The sequence below is a fragment of the Xenopus laevis genome, chromosome 7L (genome assembly GCF_017654675.1).
Source record: "Xenopus laevis strain J_2021 chromosome 7L, Xenopus_laevis_v10.1, whole genome shotgun sequence".
Lineage (NCBI taxonomy): Eukaryota > Metazoa > Chordata > Amphibia > Anura > Pipidae > Xenopus > Xenopus laevis.
The window spans coordinates 122186467-122211965 of NC_054383.1; the positions used below are offsets into that span (position 1 = coordinate 122186467).

Consider the following 25499-nt stretch of genomic DNA (forward strand, 5'->3'; position numbering starts at 1 on the left):
TGGGAGGCTGAACAAATGTAATGGAAACAATCCCAAAGGGGCCCATTTACGATTGCTCACGATTGCTCATGCTATTCAGCATGAGCAATATTTAATGAAACCCCACGTAAGTTTACTAGTCACTCTGGGTTTCGTGCCCAAAAAACTCAGCAATTTTCTTAAAGGGATAGTGTCATGGGAACAAATTTTTTTTTCAAAATGCTGCTCCAACAAACTTCTGCACTGAAATCCATTTCTCAAAAGAGCAAACAGATTTTTTTATATTTAATTTTGAAATCTAACATGGAGCTAGACATATTGTCAGTTTCCCATCTGCCCCCAGTCATGTGACTTGTGCTCTGATAAACTTCAGTCACTCTTTACTGCTGAGTGATATCACCCTCCTCCCTTCCCTCCCAGCAGCCTAAAAGCAGAACAATGGGAAGGTAACCAGATAACAGCTCCCTAACACAAGATAACAGCTGCCTGGTAGATCTAAGACACTCAATAGTAAAATCCAGGTCCCACTGTGACACATTCAGTTACATTGAGTAGGAGAAACAACAGCCTGCCAGAAAGCAGTTCCATCCTAAAGTGCTGGCTCTTTCTGAAATCCCATGACCAGGCAAAATGACCTGAGATGCACCTACACACCAATATTACAACTAAAAAATACACTTGCTGGTTTAAATTTTATATTGTAGAGTGAATTATTTGAAATGTAAACAGTGTAATTTAGAAATAAAAATACATCATAAAAATCATGACAGAATCCCTTTAAGTTTGTTAGAAGGGGCTTTTTTTTTTAACAAAGAAGCATTCAATGTTTATTAATATTTATTAGAGCTCACTCAAATAACAGATGTCAGTACAAACAAAATCTTACAAAATAACTTTCTTTTGTACAAATCCTGCATGTAGAGAGACATTGGGGCAAATTCACTAAGATTCACTAAGATTCGAAGTTGCGCCAGGCGCAACTTCGCCGCACTTCCCCGCAATTCGCCAGGCTCCGCAAATTCACTAAAATCCGAAGTTGCGCTCAGGGGTTGCGTAAGGTTGCGAAGTTGCGCTAACGTTGATTCGCTATGTAAAGCGAAGTTACGCTAGCGTAGGCTAATTTGCATACGGCGCCAAATTCTAATTTCAATGGAGGAATACGTATCAGCACTACAAATGCCTGGGAAACCTTCAAATCAGCAAAAATTTTATTTTGCCCTACACATGTGCCCACTGTCTAGGTAAGTTGCCATGAGTCAGGAAATGTAGGGGGGAAGGAGGGGAGCCCCAAAAAATGTTTCGATCTTTTTCAGCCTATCACCCATAATGTAGAAAACACGCCAGCATTTTTTGGGACTTAGAAAAAATTTTGACTTTTTTTGAAACAATCCCTATCTACTCTATTGCGCTTCGCCAGGTCTGAGGTGGCGAAGGAAGTCGCTAGTGAAAATTCGCCAGGCGTAAGGCTGCGAAGTAACACTAGCGAAACTACGCCAGCGTTCATTAGTGAATTTGCGCAGTAACGAAAATGACAAACGCTAGCGAACTAACGCTAGCGTTCGGCGCTTAGTGAATTTGCCCCATTATGTCTGGTGATTTTAATAGAGTGAGCTCTAGTGATGGGCGAATTTATTCGCCAGGCGCAAATTTGCGGCGAATTTGCGCGATTCGCCGCCAGCGAATACATTCGCGAAATGCCCATGAAAATTCGTGAAAAAAATTCGGCGGCGGCAAATTTTTTTTCCCAAAAAAACGGGCGCCGGCGTCAAAAACGAGACGCCGGCGCCGTTTCACGAATTTTTCCCCCGTTCCGTGAATTTCGCACGCAATGCACAAATTTTTCGGTGAAGTGAAACGGCGCAAATTCGCCCATCACTAGTGAGCTCTACTACATCTTCTAGGCAAAAGGAGACCCACTATAAGATATATTGGATCTAACAATAAATATCTGACACCCAACTGCTGCATGAAGAGAGAATTAAGAGAAATAGATGCTGAGAGAGGAATAGTGAAGATATACTTAATTATTTCAGAAACAGTATTTCAGAATTTTTAATTGACTGCATTTACAAAGTTTCTTATTTCAGTATGCTGAAGCTTAAATTATATTTAAAAATTAAATTCCCCATTAAGCTATAAACTCATATTTTGATAAATCTGCCCCAAAATGTTACTTCAAAGTTTCTTGTTAGGATCTGTTCTTATAAATCCTTTATTGACCAATATAATTATGCTTTTAAATTGATATTCAAAGTCTCAGTCTTCAGTCCTTAGGTAAATCCTGTGTTTCTTGTATTGATAGTGGGTGAAGCGCGAAATCTAATTCCCATGGACCCAAATGGATTATCAGATCCTTACGTAAAACTAAAGCTGATACCGGATCCTAAGAACATGACCAAGCAGAAAACCAGAACTGTCAAGTCTTCACTTAACCCAATCTGGAACGAAGCCTTTATTTTGTGAGTTAACTCTGTATTATTAGAGGCTATCCCCATATTAAATAAAAGAGTAGACAATAAATTGATTTGTACAGGTATGGGATCTGTTATCTGGAAGCCCATTATTCAGAAAGCTCCAAATTACGGAAAGGCTGTCTCCTATAGGCTTAATTTTAACTAAATAATGCAAATTTTTAAAAATGATTTGGTTTTTCTGTATAATAATAAAACTGTACCTTGTACATGACCCAAACTAAGATATTATTAATCCTTATAGGAGGCAAAACCATCCTGTTGGGTTTATTTAATTTTTAAATGATTTTTCCACTAGACTTAAGGTATGAAGATCCAAATTACAGATAACCCCAGGTCCCATACCTGTATAATACTGGGGGTAGGAAAAGCACTCTCCAGGCAATAATTGGGTGTTACAGAAATACAGAATCAAAAAATGCACAGGTAAATATTCAACTGTTTTATTGGCTCATATTTCTGTGTAAGAGAATTATATACACAGGTATGGGATTCGTTATCTGGAAACCCATTATCCAGAAGGTCATAGACTTCATAATAAGCAAATAATTACAATTGTAAAAAATGATTTCCTTTTTCTCTACAATAATAAAACAGTACCTTGTATTTGCGCCTAAGATATAATTAAATCTTAATGGCGGCAAAACAATTCTGTTGGGTTTATTTGATGTTTTTTTTTAATTAATTTAAGGTATAGGGATCCAAATTACAGAAGATCTCTTATCTGGAAAATCCCAGGACCCAAGCATTCTGGATAACAGTTCCCATACCTGTATTTCATTGTTTGTATTTAAACAAATTTTGATGTGAGATGGTCTATTATATAAAGTTTTCATGTGATATAGGAAGGTACCAACTATTATAAAGCTATTTTTATTGTAATGTCATTTTAGAGTAAGATAGAATATAAACACATTGCCCCAGACCGACGTATACTTACCCCACGCATGTGTTTATTTCAACACTAATTTCTTATTGTTTTCTTTTGGATTCTCAAGTTCCTTGAAGTCAGGGGATGAGGACAGGAGGCTTTCTGTAGAAGTCTGGGACTGGGATCGTACCTCTCGAAATGACTTCATGGGCTCAATGTCTTTTGGTGTGTCGGAAATCATGAAGAATGCTGTGGATGGCTGGTAATTAATTATAGGGCTCCAGTTATGTGTTTTTTCACACCTGGTCATTGTGTGTTCCTCAAATATGATCCATGTGATAATGTTAGTTAGTACCTAATTAAACGCGCTGTTGCTGACTGAACCTTAGTAATTGTATGGAACATCAGCCAGCATTGAGCTTTGTGTCTTGTGGGATTACCTACCTTACTTTGCTTTCTTGTTCTTATCTTTCTTTCTCTTTTTTCCTTTGGCCATTGAATGTTTCATCTTCATTGTTTTCTTCTTTCAAAATTATCTTTGCATTTGTACTTTTGCCCCATTTTCCTGACCCCTATTCCAATTTCGATTGTGTTTTTTTTTTCTGTGTTATTCCTCATAACTTCTTTGTTCATGTTTTACTTTCATATTCTCTATCCTTTTGACGTATTTTATAATTCCACTGTGTGATCCCCTTCGCGATTTTCATGTGTCCTGTACCTTCTACCATCTTTCTTTTGATTTGAACCCCTATGCTGTCCTATTCCTCTCTTCTGGTCCTGGTTGTCTCTCTGCCCACATGTCTCTCAGGTACAAGTTACTGAACCAAGAAGAAGGCGAGTATTACAATGTCCCAGTATCTGACGACGCGGATGACTTTGGACTTCGGCAAAAGTTTGAGGTACAGGCCTTGCCCAAGTGCACACCAGGACAGCAGATTAGGTGCCAGTACCTTCGTTTATAGTGGGCTATGGCTTGTAGCTGGGGAGTTGACTTCAATATATGCTTTTTTTAGCCTTTAAAAGTGTTACAAAATTCACAGGTTTTTATTTTTACTTTCCTCTGTTTACAACAAATTATAAAAACATTAAATCAGTAAAAGTTCAATTAATCAATTTCTAGTATATTATAGATAGACATATTCTAAGCAAGTTTTCAATTGGTTATTTATTTTATTAGATTCTTATTTTCAATCTTTCCTTCCTGTAGCTGAAAATGTTTACTGTTGAACTGTAAAGCTTTCATTATAGTTATTCTCATTTTATATTGCTTAGCTTTCTAACAGAAACTCTTCTATTCACCTTTCATTTGGATTTACCAAATGCTGGCTTGCGGCCTGGACAATTACAGTCCAATCCAGGGAGTTGTAGACCAAACAACTTGAAGTATTAAAAAAAAAAAATAATATTTCTAATACCAACTAAGTCCCAACAAATTCTACATTTCTACAACATACAAAAAGTAAATTTTAAGGTGAAAAGCCCCATTAACATGACCATCTTATTTTTGTGCAAAGAGAAAGGTTTAGGGCACACTGGAAACCACATACAGATCAGACCAAAAAAAAAGAAATTTAATCATAGGCTACATTCTGTGTCCATCAGACACTTAGGGGCATATTTATCAAAGGTCGAAGTTCGAAGTTAAAAAAGCTTCGAACTTCGAATTCAAAAATACCAACCGAATGGTTGTCGAAGTTTTTTGGGGTCGAAGTAGCGCTACTTTGATCTACTTCGATTCAAAGTTTTTTTTAATTCGACCGTAGATCTCTCAAACTCTCCCAATTGCCTCCATACAGGTTCTAGGAGATCCCCCATAGGCTAAAACAGCACTTCGGCAGCTTTTAGGTGGCGAATGGTCAAAGTCGAGTTTTAAAGAGACAGTACTTCAAAAAAATTCGAATTTCGCCGTTTTTTCAAATTCGAATCGAAGTTGGACTATTCCCTAGTCGAAGTACACAAAAAATAGCTTGAAATTCTAAGGGGCCGATTCATCAATAGTCGAATATCGAGGGTTAATTAACCCTCGATATTCGACTGGGAACTAAAATCGTTCGACTTCGAATATCGAAGTCGAACGATTTAGCGCTAATCCTGCGTTCGATCGTTCGAAGGATTTTTCGTTCGATCGAACGATTAAATCCTTCGAATCGAACGATTCGAAGGATTTAAATCCAACGATCGAAGGAAAATCCTTCGATCAAAAAAAGGTTAGCAAGCCTATGGGGACCTTCCCCATAGGCTAACATTGACTTCGGTAGCTTTTAGCTGCCGAAGTAGGGGGTCGAAGTTTTTTTTAAAGGGAAAGTACTTCGACTATCGAATGGTCGAATAGTCGAACGATTTTTACTTCGAATCGTTCGATTTCGTTCGAATTCGAACGAATTTAACCAATTCGATGGTCGAAGTACCCCAAAAATACTTCGAAATTCGAATTTTTTTCATTCGAATCCTTCACTCGAGCTTAGTGAATCGGCCCCTATGTGTTTCAATTCGAAACTTCACCTCGACCGATAAATCTGCCCCATAATCATAGACTGTAGCCTGTATCTGATGGACACGAAACACGTAAGGCTTGAGATAATTGTTTAAATAAAGTTTTTAAGTGTCTGATGGACATGAAATGGGTAAGGCTTGAGTTGATTGTTTGAATAAAGATTTTTCTACTTTTTAACAAACATTTTTTGGTCTGAACTGCATGTGGTTTCCAGTGTGCTCTAAACCTTCCATTTCTCTTTGCACGGATAGTTTGCTTCCCTGAGCTGAGTGCCTGGGGCAGGAGCACCTGGGCCACCACTCTACTTTGTTGAGTTCTTTACAAGTGGATGTATTTATGTTTACATTTGTATTTTGCATCTTGTTTTTGTGCCAAGGTTCATTGCTCCACTTTAGTTTGAGCCAAGAATATATATAGGTACTTACTGGATTGTGTAACAATATATATATATATATTTATATCATCCTTGAATTGTGAATAGATATGCATTGTTACTATTTGAGTTGTGCCAAGAATATATACATGTCTGGACATTTAAACAATTAATTATCAGTGGCCAGTGTCTCATCCTGTCCATCTCAGTCTTTCGGTGGCCCGAAACCAGGGTTTATCTTTGATTCAGTTAGCAGCAGTGATCAGAATGGTGCCGCACGTACCGTATATGTAGCTTCTTCCTAACAACTTAATTTCTGCTCCTTGTAGAAATGAAAAGTTAATGAGGATATTGCTCTCGCCTAATTAGAATATACAAAGAAGCGACAGATGGATTCAGAAAGCCATTTCTCTCTCTGAAATAATCGAGTGATGTGTGGAAATGTATTTCCTCGTTCTTCAGCAGTCAAACCTACAGTTCCATCCTGTCGTACCCACACACCCATGTGCTCATCTGTTCAGTATGTGAGGCTGTTTCAAGGTCGCCTCCACCTTTTGTTTTGTCAGCTACTATTGTTTTAAAATAGTCAGTTATATATGTAAATGTAATTGATGCTGCAAGCATACTGTATATAAATAGAGGGTAATGTGCTAATTGCAGAGCAGAACAGTTGATGTTTAGCAAACAAGGGATGGGTTGGGGTGACTGGAGTGAGATACTTCTCTTAGCAAACAACTCCATACAATAGTTACTTTATCATCTTACCCCAACTGCGAGAGAACAAATGGAAGATGTGTAGATTGACCTTACCTACAGTAGACCCTTTCTCCACCATGAATGGACATTTATTTAAGGCAGTTGTGCTCCAAAAATAATTCAACTAACTAAAGAAAGAAAGTATAAGAAAGAAATATCCACATCCAGTAACAATTTACAGCTAAGTTAATAGTTCATTCAGTATTGCCTGTAAACATAGGGAGATCCAGAAAGATGCCACTGGGGCCTCTAAGTAATAAGTGGTCTAGTGGTCTCTATAGTTTTTGGAAAGATAGATGGGGCAAAACAATAGTTGTGTACTGAGTGCCTTCAAAGTCTTATTCCAAGACTGGACCCAGAATCCAATAATATTCACACACTGATACCTTTATTATTATGATAACTTCTCCAAGTACAAGTAGATAAGAAGTAAGCAGTGGGGGGGGGATATATATATTCTCATCTGTCATCTTTATGATCTTTCCATGTCATTTTCCACCACCTTTCCCTTTGTTCTATCCTTCCCTCAATCCTACACCAAGATTCCACCGCCATCTTCATTGCCAGCTCTTGTGCCACAATAAATTACTCAGTTTCCTATGAATATTGTCCCTCCTGTCTGGTACTTGCCTCTTTTGCTTCTTCAAGCTAATATTATCTCCGTTGTGCTTCTTTAATTGTCCTACTCACATGCTTTACACCTTCTCATTCCTCTCCTCCGTAATGCAATTAGTTATTATCTTGCTTCCTTCTGCCCCTCACGTACCTGCTAAATCACTTTTGCTGCTACTTTGTATTTTTTTTTTTTATTGCTCCTCACTTATTGCCCCACCTTCGCACCTGGTCTTAGATTCTAACCTCCAAGCTTTTTCTTACCATTTACATACTCTAAATGTTGCTGTCCCCTCACATTACAATCAATAAACATTACTGCTTTTCCAAAACCCTTCATGTGTAATGTTAAATTACAGATGGAACAAAATATGCTAGGATATAAAAAAAAGTGTAGTATCCAAAAGCCTGAATCAGTAGACCTTGCTGTTCTACAATACAACACAGGCAGTGCCCAGGATGAGACAAGGGATAAGAGCCATGTGCCTTGGCACAACTTATAGATGGCACAAAGGGAGCAAATGCACAGTGTCAGTGGGGAGCAAGTGATTGGTGTGAATCTACATGGCAGGGGTAAATGGTTGTTCTGTTGCTTGATGTTTGGTGTTGACCAAGCTCAAGGGAAGGTTGCATGCACACCAAGTGGAGGGGCAGATTGTGTGTGGACCGAGTTGGGGGGGGGGGGTTGGATGGTTCGTAATGAGGGGTGCTGGGCCAAGTAGTATTCCTTGGGTGCCAATATTATTCAAGTAAAATCTTTTTACCAACAATGCAGCATTTTCGCCCAAATTCCTGTGTAAGGTCCGACATATTCTATTTATATGTGACTATATACAACTTGCATTTTATTTACCAATGCAAAGGCATTCTTATTCATTTAGTGGGATTCATTAGGTGCAGGTCAGTTATGTCTGCAGGTGAAACATACAAAGGGAACCCTGGAACTACCACCTCTTCGGAGGCCCTTGTTCCTGGTATTTTACACCTTGTGCAAAATTCAAAATACCCCTAGCTGCAAATATGGGTGCAAGTACCTTTGTGAATAACACACACACGTTTTTTTTTGCTTTGTCCTTGCACTCTCGTTCTTAAATAATCCTAGCAGTCTCGTGATTTTCTTAAGAACAAGCAGCTGTGGCAGCCATCTGCTGCCATCTGCTGGTTGATGTTTGCATGAAGCCAAACCTATGATCTGTACCCAAATTAAGCCAGATGTTAGATCCCTTCCTGCCTATCAATCATTTATATAATATTTTCCTTTTAGCTGTATTTAGTATCTATTCTGAGCAACCATGCAATGGCATCAAAAGGGATTTAAAAGTTATCGGTAGTTGTTATACAGCTTAATGGTTCCATTATACTTCCACCTCCATTTTTACCCCGATAGATTGAATTTATCAGTCAGTTCATATTCTCTCTAGTTTTTTATGTTCTTCTTTTCAGTGGGGTGGCTATCAAAACCTGCTGGATGGGTTGGGTAGTGCAGTGAGATTCTCTGCTTTCTAATGAAACAGGATTTGTATCACATCTATCACAACTTTTTTTTAGTCATGGCTTGATACAAAGGCAACAGAGGCCTGAATTTAAGATATCTGAATATTATGTTCACTGAGAGTAGGCAATGAGGATAGTACTGACCAGCTGATTCAGATTCCACCATTGCATTCTGCTTCATGAATTATAGTAAAATAACTCCTATTTCTAGTCATTCCTTCATCCATATTAAAATGAAAATGTAACATGAGCTTCATCTCATTGAAATAAAAAACGTTGGAAATATATCCGATTAAAGATTCTGTACTGTTTGTGAAACAGTTACCCCAATTATCCCTAGTTTTCCCCTCTTGGCCTCTTTAAATGCCAGATTAGAGGGTGAAATACATTTGTGAATGTTCCTTTGCCTAGACAACATATTAGAGCCAACTGTCTTTTAAAATAACTGACTCGGACACAAAGCTGTAGAGAGACCAATAGTAAAGAGTATTGTGATTATTCCAGAAATGGGACGTTATTTTTAATTGATTTTATTTAGAAAGCTTATATTTAATTTTATTTTCATGATATTTCCCCTTAAATAACCTAATCTGCTTGAAGTCTTAAAAGCTGCTTTGTTGGTTGCTGATCATCCTGGTTGTTGATTGTATGGCCCTCCAGCTTTTTCCAGTATATGTGAGGATTGTGGAACTTGACAACAGAAGGTCACAATTTCAGTATATGTATCGTTCATTTCCTGAAATTTATTTATTGAGCACTTCTAACATAGGCTCTTATTTCTATGACCCCTGGCTGGGGTTCAGTTTTGGGTAACTGTTGCTAGACTTCACATGTCTCAATGTCAGCAGATGAAAATTACAGGTTCAACTGGGCAAACTGTTCCCCATAGTAGGCAAATATACAAGCACCGAAAGGTCATTTAATGTGAGATTTGGGGCAAACACTTATTTATTCTCATGATATTATTTAAACTATGACTGAGGGGCTTAGTTTTTCTATATTGGAAACCTTGGTATGGGCCAAGGAGCTCCCAAAAAAAAGTTGGACCTCCAAGGGGGGCTTGAAGAAAAAAGTCCAACAACCACAATTGCATAGGAGCTGAACCTCTGGTTAATTTTAGATTCAACTCCAGTCATGCCTCAAGGTCTCAGTATGGGGACTCCCATGCCCCCAGCAATAAAGGTAAGAGTGGATAGCAAAGGAACATTTGGGATATACTGTTTCCTTCAGCTTTATGTGAAGGACAAACCTGCCAATGTGCCTTGTAGAATTATTATCAAGTTCTTCATTCTCTGTCCATCTATCTGACTTTGTGTTACACTTTACAGTCCCACACTTTTGATTTTCCTCTTTTATTACAGGCATGCAATTTCCCACTTGAACTGTATGAGGTAACTTTTATGTTGCTTGTTGTGACTAAACACTTAGTCTTGTACGTTGAGTCTTGTTTTTTTTTAACTGTTGCAGTAGACGGTCTTTTGTCTCAGTGTTAACCTGATTGTTTTGTACAAAGTACAAAGCTGGAGGGTAAGAGAAACAGGTCTCACTTTCCTGATCTACAGTATAAAGAACAAATAAAGTCTGTCTGTCATTGTGATATCCTGTGGGTGCCTTTGGCCCGGAACTCCAAAGACTTGTCCTCAATTTGTATTCAAAACTAGGGTCAAACGAGGACTCCTGGGGCTGACCAGAGAACATGACATCCAAATATTGTAGACATTAGATACACCTGTGTTGGAAATAAAACAGGACTGATGGGAATTAACCTAGGTTGGGGTCAGCTATGACCTAGGAACATCAAAAGATCATCTGGTACTTCTGGTGAAGTATGAGAGTATGCTTTTCTTAGGACAACAAACCATGCAGAATTACTAACCCAAAAAGATTTTTTCAGTGGTATTGATATTTATTTTTCTCTGGCTAAGAATTTGGCTCTTTAGATCAATAGCAGCCGGGGGACCACAGACTGGGCACATACATGGTAGATCTGGATGCCTGTGGCCTCCTGCTTTTATATGGTCATGGATCTCCTTGTCTAATATTTAATTGTAAGGGATACACAATTCCGTTTATGTTCCATGTTATTCAAACCTCTTGTGTATTATATAGGGAATAATGAACCCCTTGTAAAATATTAGGATATTCATATTAATTATTTATCAAAAATCTGAATTTTTCTGCGTAATTTAATTGAAAAAGTACAACCAAACTAGAATCCAAGATTGGAGCTTATTTATTATTAAAAAAATAACCACAAATCGGATCAGGAACAAACTCTAAAAAAATTGTGTGGAAATCCGAATAGTTTTTTCTCTTGCGAAGCCCGAATTTTTTGGATTTTTGCCAGAAATAGTCAGATTTTCTAGTTAATTCCAGAGCAGACCACAGCAAATTCCAAATAGGACAGGGACCCCTCTCATTGACTAATATACAACCTCGGTAGGTCGGAGATGCTGGATTTTCAGATTCTGACTTTTTTTTCTATCATTGGGGTATAATAAATATTGAAAAAAAAGGTTTCCCCCCCAAAAAAAATAGATTTTATATAAAAATATATAGAGTTTTCGCCATTCAGATTTGAATAAATAACTCCCTAAATGTCACCAAGGAATTCCATTACCATATAAAGTCATATAAAGGCTGGTTCCTTGTAATGTCAGTTGTGTCAACTGCTTGACGTTGCTACTTGGTATATTACTGACCTGATCAGTAAATAAAGCAAGATTATATTTGGACAAAAATGAACAAACTTATGAAATTACAGGCTTTGAAGAGCAAACTCTTCTGCATTTAACTATTTTTCCTGCCATCTAGTGGCATATTTTGAACATTGCTTCTGGTTCATGTAATTGTATGCATCATGTAAAGGTATACATTACATATCCTTTCTCAGATTTATGGGGCATGTAATAATAGTTGAAAATGAAAAAATATGTGTAATTGACAAAAAATTTTGTATTTGTTTACATTATTTTGTTTAATAGAAGCTGCAATGCTATTTGCTCAACTTAAAATGTGACCAGTTAAAATTCCCAGTGTAATATCTGGCTAGGGAACGATATTAAATAGTAAAACGTGAATTTTAATGAAACTTAAGGGATTGTGGAAACCCTCCCTAAATAAGATGAGGCTCACATTTGTGTAACAACCAGTTGGTTACAGGGCCGGATTTTGCTTGTGGGCACCAGAGGCCAACATCATCCATTGCCCGCCTGCATGCGCCTGCCCGCACCCATGCATGCAGGGGGATGGGATGTGCAGGCAGATACTCTCTGCCATATCCCCCAAGTGCGATCAGTTGCAGAGGGGTTTAGAGACCTGCACTCATAGACCCCAAAGTTTTCCACATGAAGCTGGGCAGCATGTCACCCCTTTATCTGTGCCACCCTAGGCCAGGGCCTCTGTGGCCTTGCCACAAATCCAGGCCTGGTCGATTAGGAAACCCTTCATTAAAGGCAAATCAGAAAATGAAAATCTGATTAGTTGTGGATCAGAGCAAGGGTGAAATTTTGCACTAATTTCAATAAATTACCCTGGCATGGGGTTAGGGTTGTCATCTGTCCAGTTTTGACCCAGATAGCTGGGTTTTGTTGAGTCAAAATTGGCTGCCCGGTTTTCCTAAGAAAAGATTTCCTGAGATTGACACGATGATCATCCAATCGCGATCACCACGTCATAGCACCGCCCTGACATCACAGTCCCGCTACATCACGGCCTCCCCCCGGAGTTCATCGGAGGGAAAGGTGGCAACCCTACATGGGGTATATTTTATTATTGGTATGTGGTTGAAGATTGAATCTATTTGGTTTCATTAAGGTATATGTGGTCACAGTAATCTCACTAGGGGACAATTCTTTGGAATCAGGTCTGATGGCTTTAATCCTCCTCATCCTTTCCCGAGTAACTGTCCTGTTGCTTCCCTTTAGAAGATGGAATGTTTATTTGTTGGTATTTTTGAGAATAAAGAAGTAAAAACTGGAGAGATCGAGTATTTGCCATCCCATTAGTGAGTGCCTGGGAGGTGCAGTGAAGATAGGAGTAGGGGACAAGCATGAGATTGTGGAGGGATTACTTACTTATTTCACTTACAGAAATAATGAGAGATAACCCTTGCTATGGGTCTGGTCCATTTTTTTCTCTCTTGCATTATTCCCAGTCACTTGTGTAAGATATATGTGCAGAGCAGCTTGTCTTTTCTTATCCTTGACTAGTCAAGGCTTCAGTGGGACGCTTATATAATCACAAACGAGTGCCTTGTAGATCCTTTGCTGCATGAACTGTATTTTAGATTTTTACTGCTGCTCTGGCTCTTCATCACCTCCTCATCTTATGCATCATGCACCTAAAATGGCATTTTCAATTTGGAGGGAACAACTTAAATCTGACAGGACTGCCGAAACCAACCCATAAACACATGTCCATATGGTTGGACAGAATGATTACATGGAATCAAATCTGGCATCCATGGCCAGCTTGAAATGTAAAAAAATGGAAGCTCTCAAAACAAATGTCTCAGAGTGCTCGTTTAAGCACTTTTGCAATTTACATTACTGGTTTATTTTTCTCGTTTTCAAGATATTTGCGGTTTTTAAATTGTTAATATAATGGATTTGAAACAACACCGCCACCTGCTGTTCAAATGGATTATATTAGCAGCGTTATGAACTGCTAGTGTCTTGAAAACTAGAAAAAAATTGTAAATTGCAAAAGTGTGCAGAAGATCATGTACATGAATTTGTTTTGAGGGTTTACATTTGCTTTAATTCTGATTGAGGTCTTTTATAAAGATGCTCTGCCATAAAGCAAGGAAAGATTGCTGTCTGTTACCTTTTCTCTCTTTCTTTCACTCTTTTTCAGTGTCAGAGCGGAAGGGGCCCTTTGAAATACAGAAGGGCAGGGTCCCTCATCTGATAAGGGAGGTTACATAAGACTGGGGACTGTAGCTGGTTGGACAACTCAAGTGTTGTTGTACTGCAATTGTCAGAAACTTCTGTCATTACCTATTGCTAAGGGCAAAATACCTGCCATTCTTCCCTACCCTTATTGCTCTGATTATAACAAACTAGTATGCTCTAAGCTAAATACCCCATTGTGCTCCTTTTGTGCCTCTTATGCCTTAGCTAGCCTCTGCGTGGCCTTCTTTCTCTCTTCTTTAGATCTCAAAATCTCAAAAGAACAACATTCAAGACCAAACCAACAAATAATATGTGCAGAGAAATTACATATTTTTTATCCCCCTCTTCTCCTATTAGTTAGTAACTAATAGTTACCATTTTTCCCTATAAATCAGCCTGTGTTGCTATGCAACCACCAGCCTCCAGGTTTGGAACACGCTCTGCATACAATGTAGAGAAGATAAAATAAATATAAAGTGTTATGCAATCAAGTAATTGCTTTTCAATGTAGGCTAATCAGTATGTGCCTCGACAGGATAAGTAACATCCTATCAGCCGTGGTTATCCTGCCCTTTGCAGAGAAGCCATTGCAGACAATAGAGATATTTTATTGGTAAATTTCCCTTGCATTTAGCGCACATAAAAGAAATTATGAGAACATTTAGATGTCTCTGAACTGAAAGCAGCTTTAGTTTTCTAGTGCTTATCCATATATATGATGGAGCTTAGAGCTTATTAGTCAACAAATGGGTGGTGGCCAACATACTAGATCAAAATCATTGACTTCTATGGTCTTGATGGCAATGGCTAGTGATAAAACTCTGCTTCTACGGGCGACTAATCTCCTGTTAAAGCTTTCCCACTGGCAATAAATGGAATCTGGTGGTAAAACCCATGTGGCGCTTTAGTCTTGAAGTTTCCTCCTTAGCCAACTTGATTTTGGGAGACTGAAGCAACGCATGGGTTTTACCCAGGCCCGGATGTGTGGCGAGGCCTAGGGCAGTAAATTATTAGGGGCAGCATGCTGCCCAGCCGCTTGCAGAGATTTATCACTGGCAAGTAATCTCTTGCCTTGGCCTAAGGGTCAGGGCACACACTCAGAAACGGGGCGACTAATCTCCCCAAACTGCCTCCTGCCGGACAGAATGTAAATCGCCGGCGGGATTGCACTCAAAGCACTATGTTTTCTTCAGGCGACTTCAGAAAGAGAATCGCTCCGAGTGCTATCTTGCCGTTGATTTACATTCTAGTTTGCAGGAGGAAGTCGGGGAGATTAGTCACCCCGAATCTGAGTGTGTGCCCTGACCCTAAAGAGGATCTTGCAAGTCCTGGCCAAGCAATTTTCTAGCATGTATCTATTTTATTGTGAAATCACTTCTACCTTGTGTTCTCCCACTCTCTTTCCTTCTTCTCTCTTCAGCTGTCCATCTGCTCTTTAAACACAGCAGGACAACTGCAAACTGCAATTAGCGTTCATTAAAGCCCAGGTCATATTGATTTTAACACTGCTTGTCCAAAAAAATCCTGTTATGCTGGTCTGCTCAGTGAGGAATTATGTAAATATCTTTAACTGTGAGATAGACAAGTCAATATTGTACCATTCCCCTAAAGCCTTCCTAAAACCCAATACCCAATCCGTTATTTGGAAACTCGTTATTCAGAAAGCTCCAAGGCCATCTCACATCGACTCCATTTTATTCAAACAATCCACATTTTTAAAAATGATTTCCTTTTTCACTGTAATAATAAAACAGTGCTTTGTATTGATCCAAACTAATCCTTATTGGAGGCAAAACCAGCCTATTAGGTTTATTTAATTTCTACATGATTTTCTGGTAGACTTAGGTGGTTATTTACTAAAATCTGAATTTATCTCATAATTTAAATAAAAAAATCTCGACAGAACCCAATGAGATAAAATCGAGTGAAAACCAGAATCTCTCGATTTTGTATCAACAATATCTTCAAATTGGTATACATGACATCAACAAGTCTGAGATGGCAGATTTTTGGATTCTGGCTTTTTGAAAAATTCAAGTTTTTGCCCCAAAAAGCCCAACCAGATACATTTGAGTTATAGTAAATAACCCCTTATAAAGGTATTATTGCAAAAAAGATCCTTTATATGGAAACCTTCATGTCCCGTGCATTCTGAATAACCCCATACCAGTATTAACACTGGCAATATTAGTGTTTCTCTAACAATGTTCAGGGTAGAGAGCAGTAACGGAACTAGGTGGGGGCGGGCCCTGGTGCGGACTGTGCAGCCGGGTCCCACCCTCGTCCGTGCGAATTTACTTTGCGGATGCAGCGCGCGCGATCTGTCGGGGGGGCCCTGCAGGGGTGCGGGGCTGCGGGCCCTGGCCCAGTTGCACCCCCTGCTCCCCTGGTAGTTACGCCACTGGTAGAGAGGCAACCACCCATGCTTATTCCCCAAAGCTTGGTGTGATTCCATGGGTAGATGGTGCTTATGTTCTCCTTGTGCAGCCTTTGCCTGGCTTCAAGCCAGTAGGATAGGCGTAGATAGTTCTGATGAATCCTGTACATTTAAGAAGCCCTCCAGTGCAGCCTGGGGGATGGGGCCCGACTGGCAGTTAGAGGAGTGAGCGGAGGGTGCACAACAGGTCTGCTCTGTTAAAGAGCCGAGAATCCATGCTGCAGTAACAACCACATTGTGAGACAGCCCAGCTTCCTAAAGAGAATATTAAGCTGGAGGATCATCTCAGGGAAGTTGGAACCCCATCTTGAGGCGTTATAAAGTGAATTGTAGTTTTGTGAAGGAGCATACCCAGAGTAGACTTACCATATGGTACAGTTATAGGTGTTAAGACTTGCCGAAACCCTTATTGCTTAGTACAATAAATGAATTTTTTAACACTAACCTTCTATATTGGACTCATGTATTGACACTTACAAAACAGGAGATATACAGTAATGTTATACGCAAAACAAAGTTTTGTCTAGAGACAGAGGAGCTGTGTTGGACACAAGTCAATTAAACAAGGTTTCTACTGAAAATATGTTCTGCTTATTTTTTAACTTAAATATTAACGATTTGTAAGGTGGGTAACCATTTGTAGGACACACACTTCCCCCACATAGTCAAGGAAATAAATTAGAGATGTATTTTAAAACCTGTGTATTCAAAAAGTATATCATTTATTTATCAAATAAAATTCTTAAAATCTGGCTGGCCAGGAACGTAATAAATAGAAGATCAGTAAAATTACATAAAAACATTATCAAATTACTCCAGGTGGATGGTCACTCATTCCAATTTAAATAATACAATATATGCTCCTAGGTTATGATAGGTGGTTGCCCCAATTTGGAAATAGCAAAGATGGCTGTGAGTTAAAGTTCTCCAACTTGGAAAAGTTATTTTGTGAGGTGTGAGTTAAAGTTCTCCAATTCGGTGAATTGGAGAACAAACACATTACCCTACAAAAAAAGGGGTTGAAGGGTAGGTTTGAGCTTGGACCTTTTCTGTAGGGTAATGTGTTTGTTCTAAGCTAAATGTGACATTTTTCTGATTTGATATATTTTGAAGTTAACCATGCTATGGGGGCATGAAACGCATTAGAATTGTACACCCTCCACTGTTATCCTTCCTATGTGTGAATAAAGCCGAATCTTGATGTTAATCGTGCCGGATTCCTGATATTCTTGATCAGCGCCTTGACAGCGGTCTGTGGTTTTGATATAGTAGCCGGCGAGGAGTGACCGGCATATCGCGAGAGCAGCGTTTGAGCAGGACGGCACTTTGGTCCGGGTGAGCTCCTCCATTGACGCTCCGTGAGTAGAGCTTTGGGGTCACTCCTAAGGTTGGATCATCATTTTGTGTGTTTTACCCCAATATCGTAAAAACCGTGAAAATCGGCAGTCTGCCGTTACTTTGTGAACTGTTAAATCGTGAAGACCATGAAAATCGGTAAAATAGTGTAAATCGATGAGAGGAAATTCAGAGTATTCGGAGTACGCACAGAAGTGAACCAGGAGCCATCTTGGATCTTTGGCAAAAAGTACCTGCAAAGTGGAGAATTTGTGAACAGGCTGTTTATTACTACAAGTCCATGCCCGACTGTGCCTTCAAGGAAAGACGGGAATGCAAGATCTGGTTGAGATCAATCCAATTATTTTGGGAGGCACTTACAGCTGGAAAAAAAGAGGGAGTGGGGGAAGCCTCAGCAATTCCCTTTGGAAACCTGCTTTTCATCTACAGCCTTACACAAATTAGTTTGTACCCATTCACCGAAATTGGAAAACTTTAGCTCATACCTCACAAAATAACTTTTCCAAGTTGGAGAACTTCAACTCACAGCCATTAGTATTAAGTAAAAGTTACGTTTGAAGCTGGTTCACTGAGTGTTCGGATTATGCGATGGGGAGGTGCAATTCCAAGGGTCAGTTCTTTTTCTTCTCTCACTTACTAAAGAAGAGTCTGCTCTTTCTTTAGTGTATCTAACTCCAATGCATCTTATTTGGAAAATATAAAGTACCTGACACTTTATTTTCCATCGACTCATCAAAACAGAATGGTGAAACAAACCGAACTAGGTGGGGGTAATTCTATATGGAAACAGCTGTCTTATATAATTAGTCTCAGGAACCCAGCTGGACACATCTTCAAAATAGAATATATGCCACTACAGGGGGTAGTCCAAGGTATAAATAACTGCATATGTATGCATGAAAAATTCCATCAAATAGACACTAGAGATTGCTTACACTAACACTTGTATATGTTTGTATGCATTTAATTTACTGTATGTTCATTTAAATGCCAATTTGAAGGCATCTAAATGGACCTGAAAACAACAAGGGTGGCTTTTTGCTTAAATGGATCCTGTCATTGGAAAACATGTTTTTTTCAAAACACATCAGTTAATAGTGCTACTCCAGCAGAATTCTGCACTGAAATCCATTTCTCAAAAGAGCAAACAGATTTTTTTATATTCAATTTTGAAATCTGACATGGGGCTAGACATTTTGTCAATTTCCCAGCTGTCCCCAGTCATGTGACTTGTGCCTGCACTTTAGGAGAGAAATGCTTTCAGGCTGCAGTTTTTCCTTCTCAATGTAACTGAATGTGTCTCAGTGGGACATGGGTTTTTACTATTGAGTGCTGTTCTTAGATCTACCAGGCAGCTGTTATCTTGTGTTAGGGAGCTGTTATCTGGTTACCTTCCCATTGTTCTTTTGTTTGGCTGCTGGGGAGGTGAGGGAAGGGGTGATATCACTCCAACTTGCAGTACAGCAGTAAAGAGTGATTGATGTTTATCAGAGCACAAGTCACATGACTTGGGGCAGCTGGGAAATTGACAATATGTCTAGCCCCATGTCAGATTTCAAAATTGAATATAAAAAAATCTGTTTGCTCTTTTGAGAAATGGATTTCAGTGCAGAATTCTGCTGGAGCAGCACTATTAACTGATTCGTTTTTAAAACTGCAATTTAGCTGTTCCTGATAGTGACCCTTTAAGTGACCGCTCTGTGCTGTATTTTATTTTTCAGACAAATTTTTATTTTCTATTGAAGTTGTTAAAAATTTTCATTCGATACTTATATGAGGTGAAATTTTTAAAAGGTGATTAAAAAAATTCTCCCCTAAATTACATGTATACCTAGAAACTGGCGTGATGTATCTTTACTTTATTTGATGAGTGCATATGGTGGAGATAATGGACATTACCGAAGAATCCGGGGCAAGAAGCCATGCTGTTCACTATCAAAAAGTGACAGGTTCCAGGTTCATCATGGATTCAACTGAATATAATACATGTACAGGAAATGGGGGCAGATTTACCAAGGAGTGGCTAATGCTAGCGACAAATCGATGTAGTGAGCACCCGCAGGGACATCACCCATTTACTAACAGGAGCAGGCGCCAATTCCCTAACGAAACTGACTGTCACTGGCATTTATTCGCACTCTATCACCAGGCAACTTTTCACTCTCTGGCAAACTCAGCAAATTCACTAAAATGCGGATTTTACTGAACGTTACCTCTTTCGCCAGAGTTGCCTTTGCCACCTCAGATCAGACGAAGTGCTATAAAGAAGATATACCTTTCTCAATCTTCTGTCATTTACATCATATCCTGTAAGCCGAAAATGCATCAAAGTTCAAAAAGCGCTGGCGACTTTTCGTTTTTTTAAGCGGGATTGGCTACAAAAGTCCTAACTTACTTTTTTGGGTAAGTGGTTTTCTCCACACATTTTATAACATATGGATCATTCACTATACAGTGGGCTCATGTGTAGGTCATTATATTAACTCTCTTGTCTTTATTAAGGTTCCCTGGAGATGTGTAATATAAACCGGTAACTTAAACCATTTGCAGCAACATTTATAATAAAGACCTCCATACAACTTTATATTACCTGCCCTATGCAAATTTAGTGAATTAGCGTATTCGTAGAGTATTTGGGCCTGGCAAAGTGGTGGGATGGGTGCGATGGGTGCGAAGCTGACGCTGGCAAAAAGTTGCCCCTTAGTGAATCTGCCCCATGGAGTAGTGCCTGTTATAGTCACCATAGAGTAGAGCAGAGAGGGAATACCCTAGAATGCCTTGGATGAAAATTAATATATATTTTTTTAATACTATGTATTGGTTATTAGATATTTTAGATATCTACATCCATTAGGGATGTCCAATCTGCAGCCATCCCGCTGTTGTTCTTCTACACCCTCAGCCAAAATTTGTAGGTCAGTTGCTGTGAGCTACAGGCCAATAACAGCTGGAGGACAGCAGCTTGTACATTCCTGAATTACATAATTTTTCTTCTGCACCTGATTTGGTGACTCTTCGTTCCTGCTATACAAGAGGTCCGGTTATCTCTAATTCTTAGAGCCTGCTTTTTTGATTGATGGATGTTATTTACTTTACAAGTCTCAATAGTCAACTGCTGGACTGGGACACTCTAGACAGGTACCTTTTCAACTAGTGATGGGCGAATAAATTCGCCAGGCGCGAATTCACGTTTGGCCACCAGTGAATTAATTTGTGAAACTGCCATGGAAATTTGTCGGCGAAAAATCTGCTGCCTCAAAAAAAATTTGGGTGTGCGTCAGAATAGTCGTACGCATAAAAATTGACACGCATCAAAATTATTCGGACGCCCATTGACTTTAATGCATTTGGACAAAATAGGCGCGCATATAAAAATTGATGAGGTCGTCAAAATTATTTGACAAACGCGTTTTTCGGATTTTTCACCATTCTGCGAATTCCACAGTAAATTCGCAAATTTTTAGGTGAAGCAAAATGGGACAAATTCGCCCATCACTATTTTTAACCATATTCTGTGAAATAAATGCAGTTACACGGAGTGGATGTCCCAGTTAGGAAACCCATAATATCCAATCAGCATCTGTGAGTTCCTGAACTGGGACACACTCTGCCCCCACTGGGGACCTAAACAGGGCTGTAATGCAGTTTAAGAAAAGAGAATAAACCGCAAATGGTGCGTGTGACGTTTAACACATACCGTGTGTTTGTTTAGTGCTAGATGTTGTCTTGTAGAACTCAATATTGTCCGTATTTGTTAAAGGGAAAATATGCTCTTATTCAGTGGGGCTTATACATATCTATCTGAACTTCCAAAAATAAGTATTGATTTTTTTTACACTGTCATACCTGTCTCCACAGATTGTAAAAAAAAAAACCCATAATATTCTGCCTGTGCTGCTGAGAATGGTTCCCAACCCCCTTAGGCTCACAGTGTAATGCAACCCCTCCCTCACCTTGTTCCATTGTGAAGCAATAGGTTCTGGAACTTGAAGTCCTTCTCCGTTGTGAAGAATCTGTGCACCATGCACTGTGGAAAGCAGAAGGATCTCAAGTCCAAAAAGCCATAACTTCCCAATGGAACATGGTGAGGGAGCTGTTTGGGAAAATGGTTCTTATGCGTAACATGGCTTCCTTTTAATCCATGAGATGTATACATTCATTTATATTTATTTCTTGGAGTCAGACAACGTTCATGGACCTTTCTAGATAAGCCCATGACATTTTTGTTTAATGAACATCTGGATCCTTGCTGTGTCATTCATCTTCAGTAATGCATCGTTTTCCTATCACTGTTGTCGCGCAGAAAGTGAGAAGAGGCCCAGGTCCCAGCCCAAGCCCCACAGACTCCAAACGGGTCAACTTCTTTGGTACCAGCCGCTTTCACATCTCTGATTTCAACTTCCTCATGGTGCTTGGCAAAGGGAGCTTCGGAAAGGTGAGGCAAAATGTTTTAGACAGAAAAGCAAGGAAGAAAGGCTTGGCATTTTTTTTTTTAAATTCGCATTAATGAATATTCCACCATTGTCTTAGACTGTAATGGACAGACTTAGTGGTGTATTATTTAAAGGATAAGTAAACCTTTAAAATACATGACTGTAAAATTGATGAGAGCGCTAGTCTAAGCACATTTGCAATTTACATTCATAATTTTTTTTAAAATTCCAAGATACAAAAGGATAAATGAACTGCTAACATGAATACATTTTGTAACGACAGCGCCACCAACCGGTCATTTTCTGACCAAACAGTAATCAAGGAAGTTGTCAGGAGAAAGAAAGAGGGCTGCTCTGATGTTCTTCTGCTTAGGAAATATTTTAGAAAGGTTTCCTAAACAGAAGAACATCTGACCAGCCCTCTCTCTTTCTCCTGACAACTTCTTTGATTAAGTGGTTGGAAAATGGCGCTGTTGTAACAAATTTCATTCATATTAAAGGAGAAGGAAAGGTTAAAACTAAGTAAGCTTTATCAGAAAGATCTATATAAATACACCAGTAAACCCCCAAAGTAATGCTGCTCTGAGTCCTCTGTTAAAAGAAACACCACATTTCTATCCTTCTATTGTGTACTCATGGGCTTCTGTATCAGACTTCCTGTTTTCAGCTTAAAGCTCCAGGGCTTTGGTTTGAGCATGCTCAGTTTGCTCCTCTCTCCCCCTCCCTTCTCCCTCCTCCCCTCCTTGCTGTAATCTGAGCACAGAATTTTGCGTGAGCCGGGAGGTACTCAGACAGGAAGTGATGTCACACCAAGGTAATATGGCAGCAGCTATCCAAAACAAATAGAGAGAGCTTCTAGAGCTGTCATTCTACAGAATAAATAAAGTGTTATAGCTTGCACTATTGGGGCTAATCAATTGCTAATAAACTAGCTTTCCTTCTCCTTTAACAGTACATGTATCCTTTAATATCTTGCAATTAAAAATAAATAAATAAAGAATGTACATTGCCTCTCATCTTCCAAAGTTTCCTACACGGGAAAACCAGGTTTGTAGAAAGAGGTAACTCATTTATTATGCTAATAGTAGGTTATACGATTACAACAGGGAAGAACAAGTAACAGCTTAAGATGTTACGTGGCTGAAAGGAAAAAGAAAAGAGAAGATTAAAAGCAAGCATGTTAAGTTATGGTATTAAATTACAGGCTTTCTACAGATACTTTGTAATTAAAGGGAATGAGGAAGGTTTGCGTGGTATCTCAGTGGCAGGTACACTGTTTATATGACAGCCTGATAAAAATGTACAAGTAACAAAAGAAATGTGAAAAGAAAAAGAGAGATCAGTTTAAAATGGGAATATTTCCCCTGTCCATCTAATACAGTGATCCCCAACCAGAAGCTCGTGAGCAACATATTGCTCCCCAACCCCTTGGATGTTGCTCACAGTGGCCTCAAAGCAGAGCCTCCTATAGGCTGCCAGTTCACATAGGGGCTACCAATAGCCAATCACAGCCCTTATTTGGCACCTCCCAGGAACATTTTTCATGCTTGTGTTGCTCCCCAACTCTTTTTAAAATTGAATGTGGCTCATGGATGGAAAAGGTTGGGGACCCCTGATCTAATAAAGAGCCACTAAATGAATTCTGGTTTTAAAGGAGAAATAGCCCCCCCTGTATAAATATATAGAACCATGCCCCCTCTTGAACCAAACCTATACTCTTCTTACGATGGCCCAATAGCCACTTTCCAGCACTTGCACTTTAGGGTCCTTGAAGTGCAATATATCAAGGTCAATTTGTACAAGAAGACCCTCAGGACCTGATTTGTGAGCAGCAATAATAAAAAAAAGTATAAGCTATAAAACCGTAGGACACCTTGTAGGGAAAATGCTTAAAGGTGTCAAATGTGTAATATGATAAGCAAGTTCTGAGCTTCTGGGTAGACTGAGTAGAATGTAAAACATGGTGGGATGGAAGGTTTGGGCACTGATTAGACATAGTCTTGCCTTCATGGATTTTGTTTATTGGGGTTGTGGAACATAAAAACATGGCTTTATACATGGGAAACACTGGTTGTGTATTTTTTCTTGAGTTATTATCATTTTCCCTGCAGGTAATGCTGGCAGAGAGGCGTGGGTCAGATGAACTTTATGCCATTAAGATCCTTAAGAAAGATGTCATCATTCAGGAAGATGATGTGGAGTGCACCATGGTGGAGAAGAGAGTCTTGGCCTTGTCTGATCGGCCTCACTTTCTCACACAGCTCCATTCTACATTTCAGACTGTGGTATGAATTATCTAGCATTTCCTATTCATTGGCTTATTGCTTTCATGTACTGTACTGTTCTAAACTGCTGGTTGGTTACTATTAGCAACTAACCGTGTGCATCTAGTATAGGTTAATCTAAAAACAACTGGAATTGCTGAGTAATCATTGAAGACGTTTCACTACTCACCCGAGCAGCTTCTTCAGTTCAACTGACTGGTGTGGGAAGTTCTCGGTATATATAAACTCTTCCACTAATCCAATCACAATCACGGCATATAAAGTGGAAGAGTTTATATGCCGAGAACTTCCCACACCAGTCAGTTGAACTGAAGAAGCTGATTGGATGAATAGTGAAACGTCTTCAATGATTACTCAGCAAGTCCAGTTGTTTTTAGATTAACCTATACTAGACATACCATGACCTGGATGAATGAAAATCTTCATAGTCATAACCGTGTGCAGTTACGCAACTATGTATATAAATAAGACCCTCCATCCTTTAGTAGATAAGGAGATGCACCAATTATATTATTTTTGGATTCAACTTATTATAGTTTTCCATAAAGGATTAAAACTGGTCATGTTGACAATACACCTAAGTGGTAAATGTCAGCAAGATAATAAGGCTTCAGATGAGATATGGCAGATGGATGGAGAGATGGATGGTGTGAAAAGACGGTTGCTCTGAGAGGAGCAGAGAAGACGTCCAGAAATGGACAGGGAGACAAATGAGGAAATGTAGTGAGACGCAGAGGAGTAGCATGCTTTGAATGTACACAAAAGGAATTTTTGATACTAATTTTTGATACCTTTTCTTAAGGGAACAGTTCAGCTTAAAAATAAAAACTAGGTAAAAAGATAAGCTGTGCAATATATAAAATGTTTCTGATATAGTTAGTTAGCCAAAAATGTAATGTATAAAGGCTGGAGTGACTGGATGTCTAACATAATAGCCAGAAGACTACTTCCTGCTTTTCAGCTCTCTAACTCTGAGTTAGTCAGAGACTTGAAGGGGAGCCACGTGGGACATATCTGTTCAGTGAGTTTGTAATTGATGCTCA

The 25499-nt window shown here is 39.2% G+C and overlaps 1 protein-coding gene across 2 annotated transcripts in view; it reads left to right on the forward strand.

The window, feature by feature from the left end:
* LOC108696776 (protein kinase C gamma type) overlaps positions 1–25499 on the forward strand; it is a 157921-nt gene that overhangs the window by 101625 nt on the left and 30797 nt on the right. The window contains exons 6-11 of one of the 2 annotated variants that reach the window (XM_018226412.2): positions 2282–2438; positions 3449–3583; positions 4130–4220; positions 10412–10441; positions 22042–22173; positions 24283–24456. In XM_018226412.2, the coding sequence (XP_018081901.1) occupies positions 2282–2438; positions 3449–3583; positions 4130–4220; positions 10412–10441; positions 22042–22173; positions 24283–24456 (719 nt within the window). The remainder of the gene's footprint in view (positions 1–2281; positions 2439–3448; positions 3584–4129; positions 4221–10411; positions 10442–22041; positions 22174–24282; positions 24457–25499) is intronic. The other variant, XM_018226413.2, reaches the window with a different exon arrangement.